Source organism: Oncorhynchus clarkii, chromosome 14, assembly GCF_045791955.1.
Source record: "Oncorhynchus clarkii lewisi isolate Uvic-CL-2024 chromosome 14, UVic_Ocla_1.0, whole genome shotgun sequence".
NCBI classification, from domain to species: Eukaryota; Metazoa; Chordata; class Actinopteri; order Salmoniformes; family Salmonidae; genus Oncorhynchus; species Oncorhynchus clarkii.
In genome coordinates this window covers 2,624,561-2,647,635 of record NC_092160.1, presented here as the reverse complement: position 1 = coordinate 2,647,635, position 23,075 = coordinate 2,624,561, and the positions used below count along the sequence as shown (strand labels likewise).

At 42.1% G+C, this 23,075-nt stretch overlaps 1 protein-coding gene across 1 annotated transcript in view; it reads right to left on the bottom strand.

Moving 5' to 3' along the window:
• The window catches only part of LOC139366122 (X-linked interleukin-1 receptor accessory protein-like 2), a 315,764-nt gene that overhangs the window by 41,686 nt on the left and 251,003 nt on the right, over nt 1–23,075 (bottom strand). Inside the window, exon 6 of the mRNA XM_071103238.1 lies at nt 16,149–16,223. Within this exon, the coding sequence (XP_070959339.1) occupies nt 16,149–16,223 (75 nt within the window). The remainder of the gene's footprint in view (nt 1–16,148; nt 16,224–23,075) is intronic.

Genomic DNA, 23,075 nt, shown 5'->3' with positions numbered 1-23,075 from the left:
ACACTCTTAACCAGAGCAACTTACAGTTGCATTCAAGATAGCTAGGTGGGACAACCACAAAAAAAGTCATAGTAAGTACATTTTTCCTCAATCAAGTAGCTATCAGCAAAATCAGAGTTAGTAAGGAACATTTAAAAAAAAAGTCAAGTGAGAGTGTTAGAGGTTGCTGTGAGAAGGGGGTGCGAGGGGTGGGTGGGGGGGGGGGGGGGGGTGCTGTGTGATAATTTAAGATACTCTTTGAAGGGGTAGGGTTTCAGATGTTTTTTAAAGATGGGCAGGGACTCTGCTGTCCTAGCTTTAGGGGGAAGTTGGTTCCGCCATTGGGGTTACAGGACAGAGATGAGCTTGGACTAGGCTGAGCGGGAGCTGCACTCGCATATGGGTGGAAGGGCCAATACACCAGAGCTGGCAGAACGAAGTGCTCGGTTTTGGGTGTAGGGTTTGAGCATCCCTTGAAGGTATGGAGGGGCAGTTCCTCTTGCTGCTCTGTAAGCAGTAGTGGATGCGAGCTTTGACTGGAAGCCAGTGGAGTGTGCGGAGGAGCAGGGTGACATGGGAGAACTTGGGAAGTTTGAACACCAGGTGGGCTGCAACATTCTGGATAAATTGCAGAGGTTTGATGGCACAAGCGGGGAGCCCAGCCAACGGTGAGTTGCAGTAGTTCAGACGGGAGATGACAAAGGCCTGGATTAGGACCTGCGCCACTTCCTGTGTGAAGTAGGGTCGTACTTTACGGATGTTTTAGAGCATGAACCTGCAGGAGTGAGTCTGCCTTGATGCTTGCAGAGGACGACAGGATGTTGTCCAGGGTCACACCAAGGTTCTTTGCTCTCTGGGAGGCAGACACTGTGGAGTTGACAACTCCATCTTGAGTAGCTCTATCTTGTCTAGGTTGAGCATGATGTGGTGGGCCCACATCAAAGCTGAGATATCAGCCAGGCACAGCTGTCAGAAGGGGGTTTAGAGAAAAGTATTTGAGTGTCATCCGAATAACAATGATAGGAAAGACCATGTCAGGATATGACGAAGCAGAGTGCCCTGCTGTCAAGAGAGAAGAGGACAGGGCCTACAACCGAGCCCTGGGGGACACAAGTCATCGGAATATGTGTTGCAGACACAGATCCTCTCAATTAAACCTGGTTGGAGCGGCCTGCCAGGAGGATGCAATCCAAAAGTTTGCAGAGCCTGAGACGCCCATCCATGAGAGGGTGGAGAGGAGGATCAGATGGTTCACGGTGTCGAAGGCAGAGTCAGAGAGTCAGCTTTGGCAGTGAGGAAAGCCTCTGTGACACAGAGATGAGCAGTCTCGGTTGAGTGACCCGTCTTGAAACCTGAATGGTTAGGGTCAAGAAGGTCGTTCTGAGAGAGATTGCGAGCGAGTTAGTCAGCGATAGCAAGGGATACTAGTCTGTAGTTTTTGACGTTACAGGAGTCGAGTGTTAGTTTCTTGAGGAGGAGACCGACTCTGAGATTTTTAAGTCAGAAGGGAGACAGCCAGTAGTCAGGGATGAGTTGATGAGGGAAGTGAGGAATTGGAGAAGGTCTCCAGAAATGGTCTGGAGAAGGGAGGAGAGGATGGGGTTGGCTGTGCAGGTTTTCGGAGGGCCGGACCTCACTAGTCGCAAGATTTCATCTGGAGAGGTCAAGGTGTAGGGTAGTTCTGTGTGAATGGAACCAGTGGACTCAATAGGCTGAATGAATGGGAAGCAGATGTCGTCAACCTTCTTTTCAAGGTGGTTGACAAAGTCGTTCACAGAGAGGAAGGAGGGAGGGTGTGGAGGACTAAGAAGGAAGGAAAAGGTGAAAAAGAGTTGCCTAGGGTTAGAGGCAGAAGCTTGCCATTTAGAGTGATAGAAAGTGGCTTTCGCAGAAGATATAGAGGAAAAGAAGGTAGAGAGGAAGGAGTGGAAGGATGATAGGTCCTCTGATAGGTGCCTGCAGCCCTGTAAGCTCGCAATGAGTCACTCACCCATGGAAAAGGAGGGGAGGGCTGACAGTGAGTGTCATAGGATGCGTAAAGGGAGGAGAGTAGGGTTGAAGAGGAAGAAAAGGGAGACAGGAGAAAGAAGGATTTAGCAGAAGGGAGAGATGATAGGATAGAAGAGGAGATAGTGGGAGAGAGAGAGCAAAGATTGAGATGGCGCATGACCATTCGGGTAGGGGCTGAGTGGCTAGGGTTGGAGGAAAGGGAGACAGAAAAGGAAACAAAGTAGTGATCAGAGACCAGGAGGAGGATTGCAGTGAGATTAGTAGGCAAACAGCCTCTAGTAAAGATGAGGTCAAGCATATTTCCTTCCTTGTGAGTGGGAGGGGACTGGGAAAGGGTGAGGTCAAAAGAGGCAAGGAGGGAAAGAAATTATTCGAAGGCAGAAGTCGGGAGGTTGAAGTCGCCAAGTATGAAGAGCAGTGAGCCATCATCCGGAAATGAGCATACGAAGCTGTCAAAGCTCATTGAGGAACTCTCTAAGGGCACATGGTGGGCAATAGATGACAACAATGAGTGGACAAGTGACAGTGACAGCATGGAATTCAAATGAGGAGATGGACAGGTGAAAGAGGGAGAAAAGAGAAAATCTCCACCTAGGAGAAATTAGTAGCCCTGTGCCACCACTGTGACGACCAGTGTATATCTTGATACAGCATGAGTCACTACTGGGGTGTCACTGTAGATTCATAATTATGAGATAGAGTGAGTAAGGAAACTAGGGCATAAACTTAGAATAGCTATAGGACTGCAACAGATGGATGGCAAAGGGATTTTATTGGGTAGCAGTGGTTGATTGACAACTCTCATCAGGTCTGACCACTGCAGGGTAATAGAAGCTTCTGTCCTCCATTATTGTCTGGTATATCCAGTCTATGAATGCAGGGGAAAAGTGGTGCAAGAAACAAGACAAAACATGTCACTTTGTAAAGATGTACAGTATGGAATGGTCAGACTGCACTTATGGGAGCCAACAGTAAGTACTGAGAAACTCCTTGACCTCAGGTTGACTCCAGAGAGACTTACTTCATGGAAATGTATGTCAGAAGTACAGGTCTGACAGTGGAAGTGAGAGAGAGAGGGAACAGGGCTATGCAGATCTGTATGAATTAACCTTCAAACTATCGTGACTGAAAAGAGGGGCGGATTTAGGTCAAAATTCCATGTGGCAATCTAGAATTAAAACTATTCTGTGGCTGTCTGAAGTTCAGAGGTGACATTCTGAACACATTGGGTCAAGACTAATCTTCTTATTCACAATCACATCATGCGCCTCCTAGGGGCCTGCCAGGGATTTAATTTTAATACAAATCTAATTTCACTCAATTTCCTTTGGTTTTGGAAGAGATTGGTGCGGAATTTTAAACTTTGATAGGGTCCCTGCCATGTGCTGAAAAAGGAGAGTGCACTGCATGTGTGAGCTATTCATTCAAAATCAATGTTGCATAAGCAACTGTGAGGTTATACTATGGTGTTTTCATACCACTATATTACTGCTTCAAACACGATCCATCGTCTCTGTTGGGAATTGATAAACACACAAACCCCTCAACAACAAATATGAATATATATCAAATACACTCACACTAGAGTACCTTTCCAGGTCAGAGATGCCAAAGGTGACATGCACCTTTCATTAGGAACGGTTTATGCCACAAAGTACTCATTGTTTATGTCAGACATGATCTATGGAAAGAACATTTGTGGTTACCGCATTTTACACAAAACTGCCCCATCGAGGTCATACAGTGTGGCAAAAAAGTATTTAGTCAGCCACCAATTGTGCAAGTTCTCCCACTTAAAAAGATGAGAGAGGCCTGTAATTTTCATCATAGGTACCCTTCAACTATGACAGACAAAATGAGAAAATAAAATCCAGAAAATCACATTGTAAGATTTTTTTATTAACCTCGATGCGATCTCTAGGGGCGCTATTTCATTTTTGGATAAAAAACGTTCCCGTTTTTAGCGCAATATTTTGTCACGAAAAGATGCTCGACTATGCATATTATTGACAGTTTTGGAAAGAAAACACTCTGAAGTTTCAGAATCTGCAAAGATATTGTCTGTAAGTGCCCCAGAACTCATTCTACAGGCGAAACCAAGATGATACGTCAACCAGGAAATGAGCAGAATCTCTGAAGCTCTGTTTTCCATTGTCTCCTTATATGGCTGTGATTGCGCAAGGAATGAGCCTACACTTTCTGTCGTTTCCCCAAGGTGTTTGCAGCATTGTGACGTATTTGTAGGCATATCATTGGAAGATTGACCATAAGAGACTACATTTTCCAAGTGTCCGCCTGGTGTCCCTGCGTCGAAATTGGAGCGCAAAGCCAGGTCCAATTATTTTTCCATTTGAGAGCAAGGAGAAACCAGGCTTCCACGAAGGATATATCATCGAAGAGATATGTGGAAAAACACCTTGAGGATTGATTCTAAACCACGTTTGCCATGTTTCAGTCGATATTATGGAGTTAATTTGGAAAAAAGTTCACGTTTTGAGGGCTGAATTTTCGTTTTTTTTTTTTTTTTTTTTTTTTGGTAGCCAAATGTGATGTACAAAACGGAGCTATTTCTAATACACAAAGAATCTTTTTGGAAAAACTGAGCATCTGCTATTTAACTGAGAGTATCCTCATTGAAAACATCAGAAGTTCTTCAAAGGTAAGTTATTTTATTTGAAGGCTTTACTTGTTTTTGTGATAGTTGCCTGCTAAATGCTAACGCTAATGCTAACGCTAAATGCTACGCTAGCTAGCTACTGTTACACAAATTATTGTTTTCCTATGGTTGAAAAGCATATTTTGAAAATCTGAGATGACAGTGTTGTTAACAAAAGGCTAAGCTTGAGAGATAGCATATTTATTTCATTTCATTTGCGATTTTCATGAATAGTTAATGTTGCGTTATGGTAATGAGCTTAGGTCTATAAATAGAATCCCGGATCCGGGTTTGGTCGTCGCAACAGGTTAATTTATTTGCAAATTATGGTGGAAAATAAGTATTTTGTCACCTACAAACAAGCAAGATTTCTGGCTCTCACAGACCTGTAACTTCTTCTTTAAGAGGCTCCTCTGTCCTCCACTCGTTACCTGTATTAATGGCGCATGTTTGAACTTGTTTTCAGTATAAAAGACACCTGTCCACAACCTCAAACAGTCACACTCCAAACTCCACTATGGCCAAGACCAAAGAGCTGTCAAAGGACACCAGAACCAAAATTGTAGACCTGCACCAGGCTAGGAAGACTGGATCTGCAATAGGTAAGCAGCTTGGTTTGAAGAAATCAACTGTGGGAGCAATTATTAGGAAACGGAAGACATACAAGACCACTGATAATCTCCCTCGATCTGGGGCTCCACGCAAGATCTCCCCCCGTGGGGTCAAAATGATCACAAGAGCGGTGAGCAAAAATCCCAGAACCACACGGTGGGACCTAGTGAATGACCTGCAGAGAGCTGGGACCAAAGTAACAAAGCCTACCATCAGTAACACACTACGCCGCCAGGGACTCAAATCCTGCAGTGCCAGACGTGTCCCCCTGCTTAAGCCAGTACATGTCCAGGCCCGCCTGAAGTTTGCTAGAGAGCATTTGGATGATCCAGAAGAAGATTGGAAGAATGTCATATGGTCAGATCAAACGAAAATATAACTTTTTGGTAAAAACTCAACTCGTCTTGTTTGGAGGACAAAGAATGCCGAGTTGCATCCAAAGAACACCATACCTACTGTGAAGCATGGGGGTGGCAACATCCTGCTTTGGGGCTGTTTTTCTGCAAAGGGACCAGGACGACTGATCCGTGTAAAGGAAAGAATACATGGGGCCATGTATCGTGAGATTTTCAGTGAAAACCTCCTTCCATCAGCAAGGGCATTGAAGATGAAACGTGGCTGGGTCTTTCAGCATGACAATGATCCCAAACACACTGCCCGGGCAACGAAGGAGTGGCTTCGTTAGAAGCATTTCAAGGTCCTGGAGTGGCCTAGCCAGTCTCCAGATCTCAACCCCATAGAAAATCTTTGGAGGGAGTTGAAAGTCTGTGTTGCCCAGCAACAGCCCCAAAACATCACTGCTCTAGAGGAGATCTGCGTGGAGGAATGGGCCAAAATACCAGCAACAGTGTGTGAAAACCTTGTGAAAACTTACAGAAAACGTTTGACCTCTGTCATTGCCAACAAAGGGTATATAACAAAGTATTGAGATAAACTTTTGTTATTGACGAAATACTTATTTTCCACCATAATTTGCAAAAAAATCATGAAAAATCCTACAATGTGATTTTCTGGATTTTTTTTCTCTAATTTTGTCTGTCATAATTGAAGTGTACTTATGATGAAAATTACAGGCCTCTCTCATCTTTTTAAGTGGGAGAACTTGCACAATTGGTGGCTGACTAAATACTTTTTTTGCCCCACTGTATCTGTCGAAACAGAACACACCTGACCTTCTCCTCTAAACGTTCACTCCTGAACTAGTGCTATGCAGTTCGTGAACGACTCATTCTTTTTGAATGATTCTTTTTACTGACTTGAGAGCCATGATTCCTTTTCTGAGTGACTCGTTCATTTTAGTCATTCGTTTGACCTGCTGGCCGCAATGAATTCTACAGCAGGATTAATACGTGCTCCTCCGTTGACTCAGGAGAAGTGCTCCGAGCAACAACTGTCTGTCATATATGCAAAATAGATCATGCTGCAGCTAGCATAGAGAAGAAAAATACATGTTCAGAACTGATAATTGATCGCATGGTGCAAGAATGAATGCAATTAATTGATTGTTGAATGTTATGATGGACACAGCTTTGTAAAACCAAAACATACAGTTTATCCTCAACAAACTCGAACTTCGGAACGAATCATTTAGGGTGCTGCAGTTTTCAAATTATATTGTGCTTATCACCCTCACGGCAGTCAAGCAAGGCATTCCGCCAAGAGTCATTCACAATCTAGTCCGTTTGCGTCCACAACTAGACCTCGTTTCAAATGTACACTCTTAGTAGACAAGGGTTCCAAAAGGGTTCTTCGGCTGTCCCCATAGGAGAACCTTTTTTGGTTCCAGGTAAAACCATTTTTGGTTCCAGGTGGAACCCTTTAGGGTTCCATGTAGAATGCTGGGTTCTCAAAAGGGTTCGGCCTGCAACCAAAAAGGGTTTTTCAAAAGGATTTTCCTTGGGTGCAGCCAAAGAACCCTTTAAAATCACTTCTGGGTTCTACATGGAACCCCAAAAGGTTCGACCTGCAACCCAAAAGGGCTTTTCAAAAGGGTTTTCCTTTGGGGACAGCTAAAGAACCCTTTAAGGTTCTAGATAGCACCTTTTTTTCTAAGAGTGTACCAAGAAATGCTCTTATTTGTATGCTTAGCTATTGACAAATGCACATTGTATTGAATGTTATGATGGACACAGCTTTGTAGAACCAAAACATACACACTTTCACAAGTCTCACTCACAAATGACAGCTCCAAAAAGCCCCTTATGGTGAACGACATGTGAACGAGAGGCTTGTAGAATGATGACTATTTCGAGTTTTCAGTTCATCGTTAGCCGGTAGGAGGTCCTGCGTGCTCCGGGCATTACTGACTCAAATGAACGAAATGAGTCGAAAGATTTGTTCATTTGACTGAACAAGTCGAAAAGGTCTGAGTCAGTAAAAAGAGCTGAACATCGCTATCCTGAGTGCCACAATTCTTAAAGTGTAAAAACAACCAGACCACACACTGACACCACTAGAGGTCATACATGAAGCTAGCTGTACAGTATATAACTGATTAGTTGGTGACTTGGCATAGTCTTGGTGAGATGTCAAAATGTAGTCAAAGCTTCAATGTAAAAAAAAATAATCAAATAATGCAGATACTGATTCATTCAAACCTTTAGGAAAAATATGGGTTTGTTACCACAGTACTAGTTTTTTTTAAAGCATTTTTTTTACCACACATTCTGTAAAGTTCTGTATGATTAAAAAAAATATTTTGTAACGTTGCCTGTGGATACCGTAGCTACGTGTCATACTGTACCGCAGAGCTCACAGAAAGGTCATTAACATTAGGCCTTAAAAGGGCACACAAGCTTCTCATCCACAGCAGTATGTTGAATTTGACTTCACACACACTGATAACTGGATAAGCCTGCCAGACCTGCAGTCCACAATAACAAGTATATTTGGTCCTGCCCAATACATACACATATCTAATTTCACCCTATCATCAGAGAGCAACAAATGAGTCTGGATGAACGTTAAAAGGGGGTCTTTGAGCGTTCATCTAGTGCCATATCCTTGTAAAGACTTCCTAGTACTACAGATTCAAGGCAAAAGGTATCATGCAATTTCAATAAGGGATTTATTCATGACTAGGCTAGGCACAAAGAGCCTTTTCTGCAGCTTTCAACGTAAAAAAAAAAAAGGGTCAGCATTTGCATTTTAAAAGAACACCTGTGATAGGCATAAATGTGTTGTGAAACAAACCGTGCAAATGGCTTGACATTTTCATTTCACTTGTCGTCCTTTCAAAGGGAGCTGTTGGAGCAGCACAATCAACTGCTGCAATGCACTGGCCTGTCAGGTGGATGTGTCACCTGGCCTGCGCTGTGCTGTGATGTAACCTAGCTCCCAGCAGCCTATAGAGGGATGTGTGTGTTAATACAGAGGCTAGCTTCCTGTTTCTGGTACTCTGGCCATGCCACAGGGTTACCTTTGACCCCAGGACCAGCCCATGCCCAGTGCCCATTCCCTTAGCGCCAACCGTTTTTATTTAATATCCACTTACTCTCTGGAACAGTGACCAAAAAGTTGATTCCTTTCCCACAGGGTGACAGAGAGAGGTAATTCCATTCCATTATCTCGGTTCTTTTTAGCACAGGATAGAGTTAGACCGATAGGATGTTTGACAATTTGGGACAGATTTTCCTCTGTAGATAGGGGACCTGGGGGATGGTGAGTGACCCTGGTCATATATTTATTTTCATTTTTTAACATTTTTAAATCAGCCAGATACAATCATACACATAAGAACATCAACTTACAGACGCACACATCTCATCTGCCCAGACCCACATGCTCACACCCTCATCCCTGGTGCTTGCATTATGATTTGCTTTATAGTTGGACTGGTCTTTGAGGCCAGATGCATCGCAAACTGAGTTCTAGAGAAGTGGTGTGTGTGTTTGTGGTGGGGTGAGAGGGATAGAATGAGGTGGGACGAGGGTCTGATTTAGACACATCTGCACGTGTTAAGAGGTTAATGGCACTAATCGACATAAAAACATTGTTGAACTAGTTAAACGGGAAGATAAATTAATACTAAACATATTCATAGACAACATGGTACATAATGAATATGATATCTGGTCTCAAGACAGTACTTTGTGTGCTGTATCAAACCGATAAAAGACAGCAGGGAATTTCAAAATATCTGTCCACAGAGGTGATTTTCACAAGATCCTTTACCCCATGTCAATGACTGTGATAGCTAGCTATCTCCCATCCATACACAACACACACTACCGCCTCCGCACTCTAGATGAGCGGCTGTATACTTAGCAGGCAGCACACGCAACATGAAAGGACTTGGAAGGTTGGACTTTTATACACATCCCTAATAGAGCTCTCATGGCTGCTCTCTGTGCTGCAGAGGAGAGGAGAGAAGCTCCTGTCAAGGACAAGTCATTATACCACTAATTAGCTGCCTTTATTATTATTTTACTACTGATGATCTGACTTGTGCATCTGCATGCTAACAACAGACACAGAGAGAGCCAAGCCTAGCCTGGCGATGTGGTCTAGCAACCAGGAGAAAAACCTTTATATAGGATACCAAATAATTAAGTTTTTCTGATGTTAACAGGGTAATTACTGTCTTTATCAAGGCTTTGAAGACAGTGGCTTAATTAAGGACGAAAAGGAAGTTAATTCTGACTGAAACGAGGTTTGAGGTTCATTTGCTAGTTTGAGGTTCACACTCAACCATTATGGACTATGATCATGGCCAGTAGGCTATCTGCTCTATATTGTGAGGACTATCATATTTCATTTGATCAATGTTAGCAAACTGCCATGTCAAGTTAATCTTTGACTGACTAGTAACGAGTCATGAGGAATGGGACCTCCTTGGGCTTTTGTACACCAGATTGGCAATCTTTAATTATAAAAATATCAAGAAATATTCCCCCTGCAATTAGAATGACACTGTGATATCCAGTTGGTCATTCCCCCTGCCTTCCTACCTTGTTATTGTAAACAAAAAAATCTGCAGACCTTTCGGAAACAATCACAAGTGACAGTTTTATTGGCAAGTATATTTTGGGAAACAGAATGACATGAAAGTTGAGAACAAAACAGAACAAAAGGATCAGCGAAATGGCAGAACGGAAATTGCAAATGTGGATTTTGGAATGAAACGTGCATGATGATCACTGTCTTTGTTCTTTCTTGGCTTGGTAAAAATGTTTTATACTCATCCATATTTGATATACAGTACCTGTCAAAAGTTTGGACACACCTACTCATTCCAGGGTTTATCTTTATTTTTACTATTTTCTACAATGTAGAATAATAGTGAAGACATCAAAACTAGGAAACAACACATATGGAATCATGTAGTAGCCAAAAAAGTGTTAAACAAATAAAAATATATGTTGTATTTGAGATTCTTCAAAGAAGCCACCCTTTGCCTTGATGACAGCTTTGGAATGCATTTCAATTAACTTTTGTTAAAAGTTCATTTGTGGAATTTCTTTCCTTCTTAATGCGTTTGAGCCAATCAGTAATGTTGTGACAAGGTAGGGGTGGTATACAGAAGAAAGCCCTATTTCGGAAAGGACCAAGTCCATATCATGGCAAGAACAGCTCAAATAAGCAAAGAGAAACGACAGTCCATTACTTTAAGAAGTGAAGGTCAGTCAATCCGGAAAATTCTAAGAACTTTGAAAGTTTCTTCAAGTGCAGTCGCAATAACCATCAAGCGTTCTGATGAAACTAGCTCTCATGAGAACCGCCACAGGAAAGGAAGACTCAGAGTTACCTCTACTGCAGAGGACAAGTTCATTAGAGGTACCAGCCTCAGAAATTGCAGCCCAAATAAATGCTTCACAGAGTTCAAGTAACAGACACATCCCAACATCAACTGTTCAGAGGAGACTGTGTGAATCAGGCCTTCATGGTTGAATTGCTGCAAAGAAACCACTACTAAAGGACACCAATATGAAGAAGAGACTTGCTTGGTCCAGGAAACACGAGCAATCGACATTAGAGCGGTGAAAATCTGTTCTTGGGTCTGATGAGTCCTAATTTGAGATTTTTGGTTCCAACCGGCGTGTCTTTGTGAGACGCAGAGTAGGTGGACGTATGAGAAGGTGTGGGGGTGCTATGCTGGTGACACTGTCAGTAATTTATTTAGAATTCAAGGAGTGATGGAGTGCTGCATCAGATGACCTGGCCTCCACAATCACCCGACCTCAACCCAATTGAGATGGTTAGGGATTAGTTTGACCACAGAGTGAAGGAAAAGCAGCCAACAAGTGCTCAGCATATGTGGGAACTCCTTCAAGACTTTTGGAAAAGCATTCCAGGTGAAGCTGGTTGACAGAATTCCAAGAGTGTGCAACACTGTCATCAAGGCAAAGGGTGGCTACTTTAAAGAATCTAAAATCAAAAATATATTTGGATTTGTATAACACTTTTTTGGTTACTACATGATTCCAAATGTGTTATTTCATAGTTTTGATGTATTCACTATTATTCTACAATGTAGAAAATAGTAAAAATAAAGAAAAACCCTTGAATGAGTAGGTGTGTCCAAACTTTTGATTGGTACTGTAAATCATATACTACTGTGTACTATACACATTGTTTGAAACAAATAAAGTAAATATGCCATATATAGCAACTTCAAAGTTAAAAGTACATCATTGCTCTAACAAACCATCACGAATTACCTTGCTTTTTATTCTGAGAGTTGTGTCAAAGGAATTAATGTTTCTTAATATTAGGCTCTGTTAATGTACTTCAGCTCCAAGAAGAGGTAGAATGACCTACTGCCAGAAGCTAAGACCTTTATAAATGTGTACTACATACTGTATGGGGCGTACAGTGTAAGCATGGGAATAAACACACAGCAAACACATCATAAAACAATAAGCTGAAGACAAAGCTATTCCTACTGCCATAATACCCTGCGGTTGATCAATGTTAAGTATTACAACTTGATTCTGTAGTTCTCAGATACACACAACACACAGCGGGATTCTGTACCCCACCCCACTGACTCCTCTCCTCCTCTTACTCTCCCCCTCACTCAAGGTTGCAAACACAGCTAATTAACATATTTATGAGTCTTGCAACCAACTCTGATGACAAATTATAGTGAGAGAGATATGTTCCTACACAGAGCGCAATCGCTCTGCCGTTACTCTATCATTCTGACACCCAGCTCTCTCTGCGCTCAACGGGATGGGCCTCCAACTCTGTTTCCTGTCACTCTCTGGATATTTATATCAAGCATAAATACCCAGACACTGATGGAGTGCCAATCCACCCCTCCGCATTACAGAGACATATTTGTCTTCCTATGTGTCACAAATTCCAAGAAACTGAAGAGCCAAGCAGAAGCAGGAGATGCTGGAGCCATGCTTGGTGCACTGTGGGGGAACTGAATGCATTCACATAATTGGATTGGCCTACGTGAGGATGACACTGCCCGTTTGTCACCGACCCTGTGATTAGATCAAGGTGAATATGTGGGAATGAGGCGTTCATTCAACAGTGGTATTTATGGTCTGCCATTTTGGGTTATTGCACACCTGAGGTCAAGACAAACTACAGATGTAGGATCTTAATTTGATCATCCTGTTGTTGCAGGAAATGCAAACTTGTAATGTATTCTAAGTTTAAAAACGCTTCTAAAGTATGTAATTTGCACTTTTATTTTATTTGACTTGCCCTAACTAAAAATGTATCAGCCCCTACAAAAAGGTCCATTCATTTTAATCCACACAATAATTCACATTTCCTGTTGCTGCAGGATAAATATGTTTTCCTGCTCTGAGAAACTAGTCAAATTAAGATCCTACATCTATATACAGTATGAGGATTTTGCTCATGATATGACATTAATGCACAAAAAATAGGCACTTTTTGAGATGAATAATGTGCTTTCCTGGAACATCGTGCTAACAATACCCCCCCACCCTCCTCCTGCAGTGTATCCATCTAGCCAGGAGCCTCAGTGTACTCTCAGGCGTTCTGTCTTAATATGGCCTCTCCTCTCCTCCTCCTCTGCTGGAAAAGCCTTCGTGGCGTGGGGCTGTCCATGAAGAGTAGGCAGAACCCCAGACAGCAGAGACACAGCGGAGCAACGCTCTCCTCTCCTTGGTCCTCTCCTTTATCGTGTCACTCCTCTCAGATGCTCCGGTGGCTAATCAGGCGCCCTGTGGCTAATAATAGGCCCTTCTCGTGTAAAGGGTACGGGGGAGCTGATTTCCATGGAGCTATTAAATCTTCTCTGCACTTAGCGTCTCCTCAGCTAATAAACACTGACAGCTGTGGCCTAATGGTCCAGCCTCCAGAACTCACCACAGTGCCTGCCGCACAACAATTAATTACCAATTTTGTGGGGCTACAGGTTCTTGTCAAGGAGCCCTTTCCTATTTCAGGGGACGCTGCTGTTTTGCCCATTTGAGGAGGAGCAGTTAACAGCTCACATTTAATTTGATGAGATGCGGATTGGATATCATATAGAAGGACTTAATTCAATCTGTTAGGTCTCTTGAGCCATAAGCATATTCACATTCACGTCATAAATGTTTTATATGGATTACAAGGTGTAATGGTAAGGGACAGGTTGATCAAATCTACATCCATATTTATTCCAGCTTTTGTTAATTTCAACACTCTCAATATTTGTTAGTCTATGAGTATAACAAAACTGTGTGTCAGTTAGAGATAGTGTCACTCTTCCTACTTTTTTGTTGTTGCAGATAAAGCAACAATGACAACAAGACTGGTTATAGTCATGGCTCACAAAGCTGTAAATATCTTTTTGTTATTAGGGTGCCTATTTCAGTACAAATGACCAGTTCCTTAGCTTCAGAGGGAGAACGGATCCTTGAGAAAGACATTACTTTAGCAACACCCAAGGTTTATACTTTCTCTCCTTCAAGCAGCCCAGACCATTCCCTGTTCCCTATCTATTCATCATTCAAACAAACATCTTAACATAAAAAGGGCTTTTTTCATATCAAATACATAACGTCGATATGAAATCCTTGTACCCATCATTGCTGTTGATTTAAAAAAACAACAACAACATAAGAGAAATTGACAATATTGTAGGAGGAAGTCGTGTTTACACTTTACGAACAATTCTTAACATACAGTGCGTTCACTCATACGGCAATGCCTTTGGAGAAAACGCCCACCACACACACACCCTGCCAGAGATATTTTTTTTTCCTGTATCAGGCGTAGTTAGGGGTTCTTTCTCCAGACGCCCAGGCACTCGATAAATCCTGATGCGCATGGATGCAATGCCTGTGACAGAAGGTGTGACATCCATTGTAGGGCGCAGGGGGCTTGCTGGATGAGAGAGATTTATGCTGTGTTATACAGACTGCTCACTCTATTAAGTTTAATTGGGTTGGGGCTGCCCGACTCTTCATCCTATCAGAAATATAATAACCGCGCAGAGAAAGGTAACGATTCAGAATGGCAAAGCAGTAAAGATATTTATTCCATAGGAAGAACTGCAATAAATGTCCTGGGGTTGTAAAGCAAGGCAAATAAGGTCCAGTTTTTGTATTATCCAGAAAGCTAGTATGCACTGATTGGGTAACAAGGTTGTTCTTAAACTGGGAAAAATACACATAATTTGTAAAACAGCTTGGATTCAGCCTGTTTTCGTCTAGCAAGACTACTGAACAATGAGGGTAATTGGTGTACCAAGTGCCAATCACCCACAGAACACCTTGGCCTAGAGCAGAGTATACCATTACTGTATCTGTAAAGCAAGGCTAACAAAAGTCCAAATGAAGTAACTTCTCATGGAAACCGTAAAATTACATGCAACAATGTAGTAGAACTGAATAGTGTTCACAATATGGCAGAACTGAATGTGAACACTGCACAAGGTAGTAGAGTGCTAAGCCAACCCATCATATCGGAGCCAGTTGTTAGGTGAAGTGTATTATTTAAATACTGAACAGTGAAGAAGAGGAAGGAGGAGGAGAAGAAGAAGAAGACAACGACATCTCCTTGGCTCTGCAGGAGCTCGGAAACTCCATCTCTTCAGCTGTCTCCTCCCAGTCTCTGTGTTGATGCATGTGGAATAATGGCCTATAATTTACCCCAACTTGACAGCTTAAATATGCCTTCCTCGCACTTGTTTTGTTATTGTCAACTGGTCCTGAGCTCCAGAATAAGATTTGAAGAGTGTTTGTATGTCTCGCAGGCAGGGCTTTTTACATGGTAAGTGCCGAAAGCACATTGTAGTATGAATATGTGGTTGAAACGTTCCGGTAAAATGTTTTAAATTAAGTGTAATTTTGACACAATCATTGTATGGACACAGATTTGAAAGAATTGTGTTGTTTCACGCTGATAACAGTGGATTTTGGCCCTTTTATTAAAATGTTCTAGCCTACATTGTACAAGGTGCAGGAGAATGAGCTGAGAGGCTACGGCCGGGCACCTCCCCCAGGTTAGAACAAGCTCATAATTAAATATGGAAACAAGGGTCAGGGGAATACTGCATGCCAGTGGTAATGCTGTGTCCTGTCTTGATCTCTCTGAACATTTGCCTGCCTTGTGTGTTATACTTTCTCTTAGCCCCCAGATGTATGCATTGCAAATGCCCCCTCAGGCATATTTGGCTGATTGCAGCAACACTTTTTAATGGGGTTGACTCAGGCATTAGAATGCAGTGTTGGTGATCACTCTGCTGCTTTACAGTAGAGGACATTCCAACAAACAGAGCTCCAAAACTATATATTGACACAGCAATGGCAATGTATCCCCATCCAAAAGGCACTGCAGTAAAATGCATTTTGAAGAACAGGCCAGCCCGGTTGGAGAGAAAGCAGCAAGGAGCCCCTGACTATTGCAGTCTATAATTACACTTGTCTGCTCTATGGAGAGGAGACCGTTAGCACTGGCTCCCATGGGGAAGACTTACCCGGTTGGACATCTATAACACTGGCCTGTCTCTCAGTGGGGAACAGGACCTTCGGGGGTCTGGTTGTGAGGAGAGCTGTAAAAGAACAAGCACACATTGAGAGATAGAACAGACAGTAGGGGGAAAATAAACATATTGTTGTGTAGGCGATTACACAGCTTCTCATACTGAGCGATGTTGAGAGGATCAGTAATCCATGCAAATAGAATGTAGCTGTTTCAGTGCCGGCATAACTCTTCCACAAACATCATTTACAATTATCATTATATTATATACTGTAATCAGTTAGCTTGTGGGAACACCAGCAATTTGCTGAGGAGTGCTGAGTTGTATCATTCTAAAATGCAGATGCACGCACACACACACACATTTTTCAGTTTGAGGACACTAGAAAGGGGAAATGTGTAAATTAGAACCACTTCAGACCTCAAGAGACGTGTATTACCAGGACAGTTAGCAGAGTGTGGGATACAGAAGTGAGCTGAATAATCGTGGGCCACTTTGATCATGTGAAAACTCGGTAGATTAATTACATAAAATCATCTAGAGATATGCTCTAAAAATACTGAAAGTATTTGATCTCCTGGAGTTTAGTTAAGAGTGGAGAAGTGGTTTCTGTGCTTTAGAATATCCTGACAAAGGTAAATTAAAGCAGACACAGTATTTAAATGCTGGGTGCACACATGAGTGAGAGAACTTTGTGGTATAGGGCTAGCTATATTTGACCGGAAACATCGCAGCAGCAAGCTTTCATGTTTACAGTTTGAGAGACACACTTGGATAGAACTGTATTGGTGCTAGAACTGCCTGACACGCTCATTATATCTGTGAGTTTTAAAATGCTTGTTTTCTATGTATTTAGCTGCACAATCTATTATTCTAGATCATTAAAGCCAACATAAAGAAACCAACTTGTTAAACAGAATCATTCGGAACTTTTCAAGCCATTTTCTAACGGTCAGAATATTAGCTACGAATGTAATCCTTGTACAATACAAGACAAACTTGCTGCGAGAAAAGTTCAAATTGCAGTTGCCCTGTACATAAAAATGGTCATGATGAATATAATGTGCAGAGTCAGCGAAAATATTGACACTGCATTCACTGTATACACAAACACTAATGATATAAACAGCAATGAGGTTAGTTTGTTCTGCATATCTGGCAGTGCACAGTTTACTCTGCCCATTCACCGGGAGAAAAGGGGCCAAAACTCTCAGAGCAACCTTCAATTCAAGGAGAGAGAAGAAAATTGTATGTTATGAACATTTTTATCTTTTTGGCCCCCACTTAATTTTCTCTCCATTGTATGAGGAGCGGCGGTAGCGGGAGTGAGGGATGAAGCTGGGACCCCTCATCCATCTTGGGGGGACAGCTGGAGCTTTAGCATGCAAATGAAAGCTATCATTCTTGTCAAGCAAGGAGCCAGAGAGAGCCCACACGCCTGCAGACCCACAGCCACTTAATATTCTCCACCCGGCAGGACCACCCTCGATGGGTGCCGACCCTTCCCGGCCCCTTTGCAGCCCCTGTAGGTCACCTACGGCCGGACCCCTATCTGCGGCACCACCTTGCTCCTGAGAGAGCAGCCCCCTCAGCTCAGGGGCCCTCTCTCCATAGAGAGAGAGAGAGATAACACTCACTTGGACACACAAATGAAGTATTAACATTTTGTATGTTGCCATGCTTGGCCTTATTGATAATACTCCTCAAAGGGAACACATCAAACACAGTGTGGCTATGGTATGGGAATGTTCTGTACATATCAACAGTGTGGCTATGGTATGGGAATGTTCTGTACATATCAACACAGTGTGGCTATGGTATGGGAATGTCCTGTACATATCAACACAGTGTGGCTATGGTATGGGAATATCCTGTACATATCAACACAGTGTGGCTATGGTATGGGAATGTCCTGTACATATCAACACAGTGTGGCTATGGTATGGGAATGTCCTGTACATATCAACACAGTGTGGCTATGGTATGGGAATGTCCTGTACATATCAACACAGTGTGGCTATGGTATGGGAATGTCCTGTACATATCAACACAGTGTGGCTATGGTATGGGAATGTCCTGTACATATCAACACAGTGTGGCTATGGTATGGGAATGTCCTGTACATATCAACACAGTCAACTCTTTATTTACCACTGTAGTTTGACACTTCACATCTGCATATTCCTAAGCAGAATTCTGCTCTGGAACTTGAAAGTAAGCAACCCTGAGATGATCATTCCTCTCCCTGACAAGTACTTAGCCTGGTTTGCTTTTAAATCTGGGGTAAAATTCTCAAATATTACGGTAATCTTAAAGATCTTAAAAATAATTTCCCCCCACGGCTGCACAATTTTACACTCTGTCCGTTTCCCCTCATGAATTTTCAGAGCCCCTGTTGCAATATTCAGTATACTTGACTTGTGTGTGTTTGTATCCACTTTGCTAATGCACTACAGAGGGAAATTCTGAGCTTTCATGTAGTTTAAATGGATTCAGAGTCAAATTTGCATTGGAAATAACACTACTGGAGCAGGGTGTGAAATGTTCCTTCAGAGTAGTAACATGTGTGATGTTTTCGATTGGTCTTCTGAAAACATGACAAAACATGGCAGTAAGTGTGTTGTCACAAATGCTTATTACGTACGTGAAGTGGTCAAACAATATCGGATATCTCAAAGCACACCTCTAGCCGTTCAAAGGCAGTTATACGCGTACAGCTGGACAAGCATAGATTTTTTGCCCTGCAATACAACTCAAGGCATTGACTGATGTCACTGTGAGAAAAAAGGCAAGCACTTAAAATGATTTCAATGGGCTATTAACAAGGAAGAGACTGATTTGGCCTTGTTTTGAAGATTGCTCATTAAGAAATGCTAGCGTCATGACTGAAGCCAAACGGGAGTTGTCTTGGGGGTGTTGTTAGATGTGGGTGTTTTATGTTCACATATTGTGCCCTGGCAGTTACTGTTGTTTGTCCCTCCAGAGCCACCGTAGCAACAACATAGCCACTATCACTTCCTAAAAATAGAACTGAATCGAAGACAAATCAAGAAATCTGTCATTAATGTAGATGTTTTTGCAGAGGAGGTCATAATCATGCAATTTTTCCATCTAGCTAAAGTGCAGTATTTCTCAAGGGAAAAAAAACGAGTCACTGCATACAAATGTATCTAGTCGGGAAAGTCTGGCTGTGCGTTCAGGACTGATTTCTGAGAACAATTACATGTCTATAACTTCATAATCTGCAAGCTGTCAAACTATCGTAAATAAAGCACAAGCTACACGACTCCTTTAGTTAAAAGAACAAACCTTTCGACTCATTTCGTTCATTTGAGTCAGTAACGCACAGACCTTGCAGGACCCCCTACCAGCGAACGATGAACACTAAAAACTCGATAGAGTCATGGTTCTACAAGCCTCTCGTTCACAATAGGAGGTTTATTGGAGCTGTCATTTGTGACCGAGACTTGTAAAAGTCTACTTTAAACAATGTATATTTGTTGATTGATAGGCATTCAAATATGACTATTTCTTGATACATTTGAAAAGAGGTCTAGTTGATGCCGGAATTGGACTAGATTGTGAACGACTCTTAGCGGACCTTATTGCTTGACTGCTGTGAGAGGGATAAGCACAATATCGTATTGCCGCTGAGCCGGAGTAGCGTATATCAATCCTACTGTAGGACACATTGCCGCCAGCTGGTCAGTTGAACGACTAAAATTAACAAGTCTGTCAGAAAAACAAATCATGACTTTCGAGTCTGTAAAAAGAGTTGTTCAAAAACTAATCGTTCGCGAACTTCACATCATTAGCTAGCAGGCACATTGATCAGTCAGCCAGGCCATAATCAGCTTATCAAGTCACTGGCGAGTGGCGATGTGTGTGCTTCGGTGCCGTTTAGTTTTTTTTACAACTTTCTCACTATCTTGATTAAGAAACATTATAAAATAAATAACACAAATAGTACAAATTGTTTTGAAAATATTGTTTTACACTAATACAATCGCTCAGGTAGAGATTTTCTTTAACAAGTAATATCATTTTTTTCCTCGCAAACTTTTGAAATGAATCTCAGTTTAAGGAACTGTATTGTGGCCTTACATGGCTTTACACACATGTAAAATCATTTTGTCATCCATCACCATGGAATTTGGCAAGGAACTCACAAACAAAAAAAAGAGACAAAATGGTTGTTGACCTTTATAAACCAGGCAATGGGTACAAAAAAACATGAAAAAGGCATAGGCTTCAGATATGTAGGTAACCTCACTGTTTAGCCACCCCCTGGAAAGATCTGTATGTTTCTTTACCCCTTACTTTACACACACATTTTTGTGGTCACCATCCCTTCAAATGTCTCACTGTCAATCGTGAACGATGCATGACTTTTCCTGGTGAAATATCCATCCAGTATCTGCCTGCTAACTATTTGATTTCTATCAGTTTCATGGGAAGATGCATTTAGATCTTCTTAGTTATGTACAGTGTTGTTTTCAAATGACGTACAGTGAGCACAGCTTTGAGCAAATGGTGTTAACAAACTTTAGCATACCTGTGATGTGTTTGAATCAAAGCACATATTGTGCATAGTGGGAGCGCTGTTGGGTTGTGGTCACTTCAGGAAAAAATATGACCTTTCGCTCAATCATCCTAAAATAAGTGGTGTTTTTTCTCTTAAAGTAACATTATACTATGCTATTATATTTGTTCTGTTATGTCAAATACTATCATTATGTGATCTTGCAGAAATGTATTCAGATTTGATCTAACTTTATTAAACGAGCACCATTCGCCAGAGCAGCCTATTCTCTATGACTAAAGAAGAGACTGTATGTACAGTAAAGAATCCCGCACATGTGCAGAATCATCGGGACCTTTAGCTGTCAGGAAGAAAGGTCCAGAAAAGTCTGCAGCCACGCCGAAAAAAACAAATATACCACTTACCACTTTTAGGGCGACAATGTATCTGGTCCCCACGCACAGTGAGAAGATGGTTCGGAGGCACAGAAAAATACAAGGGCCAAAGTTGAAGAATTACAGAACTTGGTCGCATCTTCAGGTCACCACGTCTCCAAATCTACAATTAGACGCTAGTTCCATGCCAATAGGCTCTTTGGAGGGTTGCCAGAAAAAAACCTTTGGGAGCAACCAACAAATGTAAATGCCTGAAGTTTTGCTTAAGGGCATTGGCACTTGGATTGGAACCAGTGCTATGGTCAGATGACAGGAAGATAAACGCTCTTTGGCCACGCACACCAGTGGTGGATTTGGGGTAGAAAAAAGGATGCATATGCAGAAAATAACCTCAGACACAATATATATAAAAGTATATGGACACCCCTTCAAATTACTGGGTCCGGCTATTTCAGTCACACCTGTTGCTTACAGGTGTATAAAAATTGAGCACACAGCCATGCAATCTCCATAGACAAACATTGGCAGTAAAAATGGCCTTACTGAAGAGCTCAGTGACTTTCAACATGGCACCTTCATAGGATGCAACCTTTTCCTGCTATAAGTGCTGTTATTTTGAAGTGGAAACGTCTATGAGCAAAAACGGCCGCTCCTAGACGTTGCTGGTAACACTGTCAGTGATATATTTAGAATTCAAGGTACACTTAACCAGCATGGTTACCACAGCATTCTGCAGCGATACGCCATCCCAACTGGTTTGCTCTTAGTGGGACTATCATTTGTTTTCAACAGGACAATCACCCAACACCTCAAGGCTGTGTAAGGGCTATTTGACCAAGAAGGAGAGTAATGGAGTACTGCATCAGAAGACCTAGCCATCACAATCACCCGACCTCAACCCAATTGAGGTGGTTTGGGATGAGTTGGACTGCAGTGTGAAGGAATGTGCTCAGCATATGTGGGAACTCCTTCAAGACTGTTGGAAAAGCACTCCAGGTGAAGCTGGTTGAGAGATTGCCAAGAGTGTGCATAGTTGTCATCAAGGCAAAGGGTGGCTACTTTGAAGAATTACACACAGCTCTGACTAGCCTACCACATGCAACATTAACACAATCTCTTCTCACACTCTGTCTTAGCTCCAAAACAAAACGTGTCTGCATACAGCTCATTGTTTTACACAGTATTCAACATTATATTGACCTGTGGTGTTACCTAATCTGCTTCTATTGTATTTTTAGCAGTGGCAGGGGGAATACTTTGAAACAGTTACAATGTTTCTGTCTTTGTCAGGTTATACAATCTGATAGGCTGGGATTTTACAGCCACAGAGATCTGGAGAGCAGGATACTTACTGTATGTGCTTGTTTGATACCATCTTGCTACAGACATCAAAACACAGAAATGGACAAAGGACGACTTCTCGCAAATATGTCTACAAAGGTAACATTGTGCTTCTTGAAAGCTCTTTTCCTCACGAACATTTCTATAAAATTCAACTGCTTTATAGATACACTTTACTTACTTGCCCGTGCTTCCAACAATGTTCTGGAATCGTGTGTGGGTCTTCTATCTACTTTTTCCCGGATCTATTATTTAGACAATGGTTGATTATAAGCTCTGGGCATCTAGAGAAACTTGGCTAAAGCTCAACATCTCTTCAAAAGTTTTGATTCAAAGCTATTACGATTTTTGTGGTCACCTGCTTCAGGCGAGGTACGACGATCACCCTCGATGAGTCGACATTGAAATGAAGCCCTTATCAACTTATAGAAGTGACATTAAATAAATAAAAAATCTGATTCTCCAACCCCTCCAGTTATCCCGAATAATGACTTTATCTCCATTTGTGAGAGTGGCCCCTGGTCTCCTGTTGGACTGGTCTGTGGGGAGGCCTTCTGTGTGGAATGAGATAGTAATGAGGCCATTCCAGGTACTAGGGGGAACTGGATACTTGACAGCTGGGCTAGCACTCAAACTCCATTACACAAAGCTTATGCTCATTGC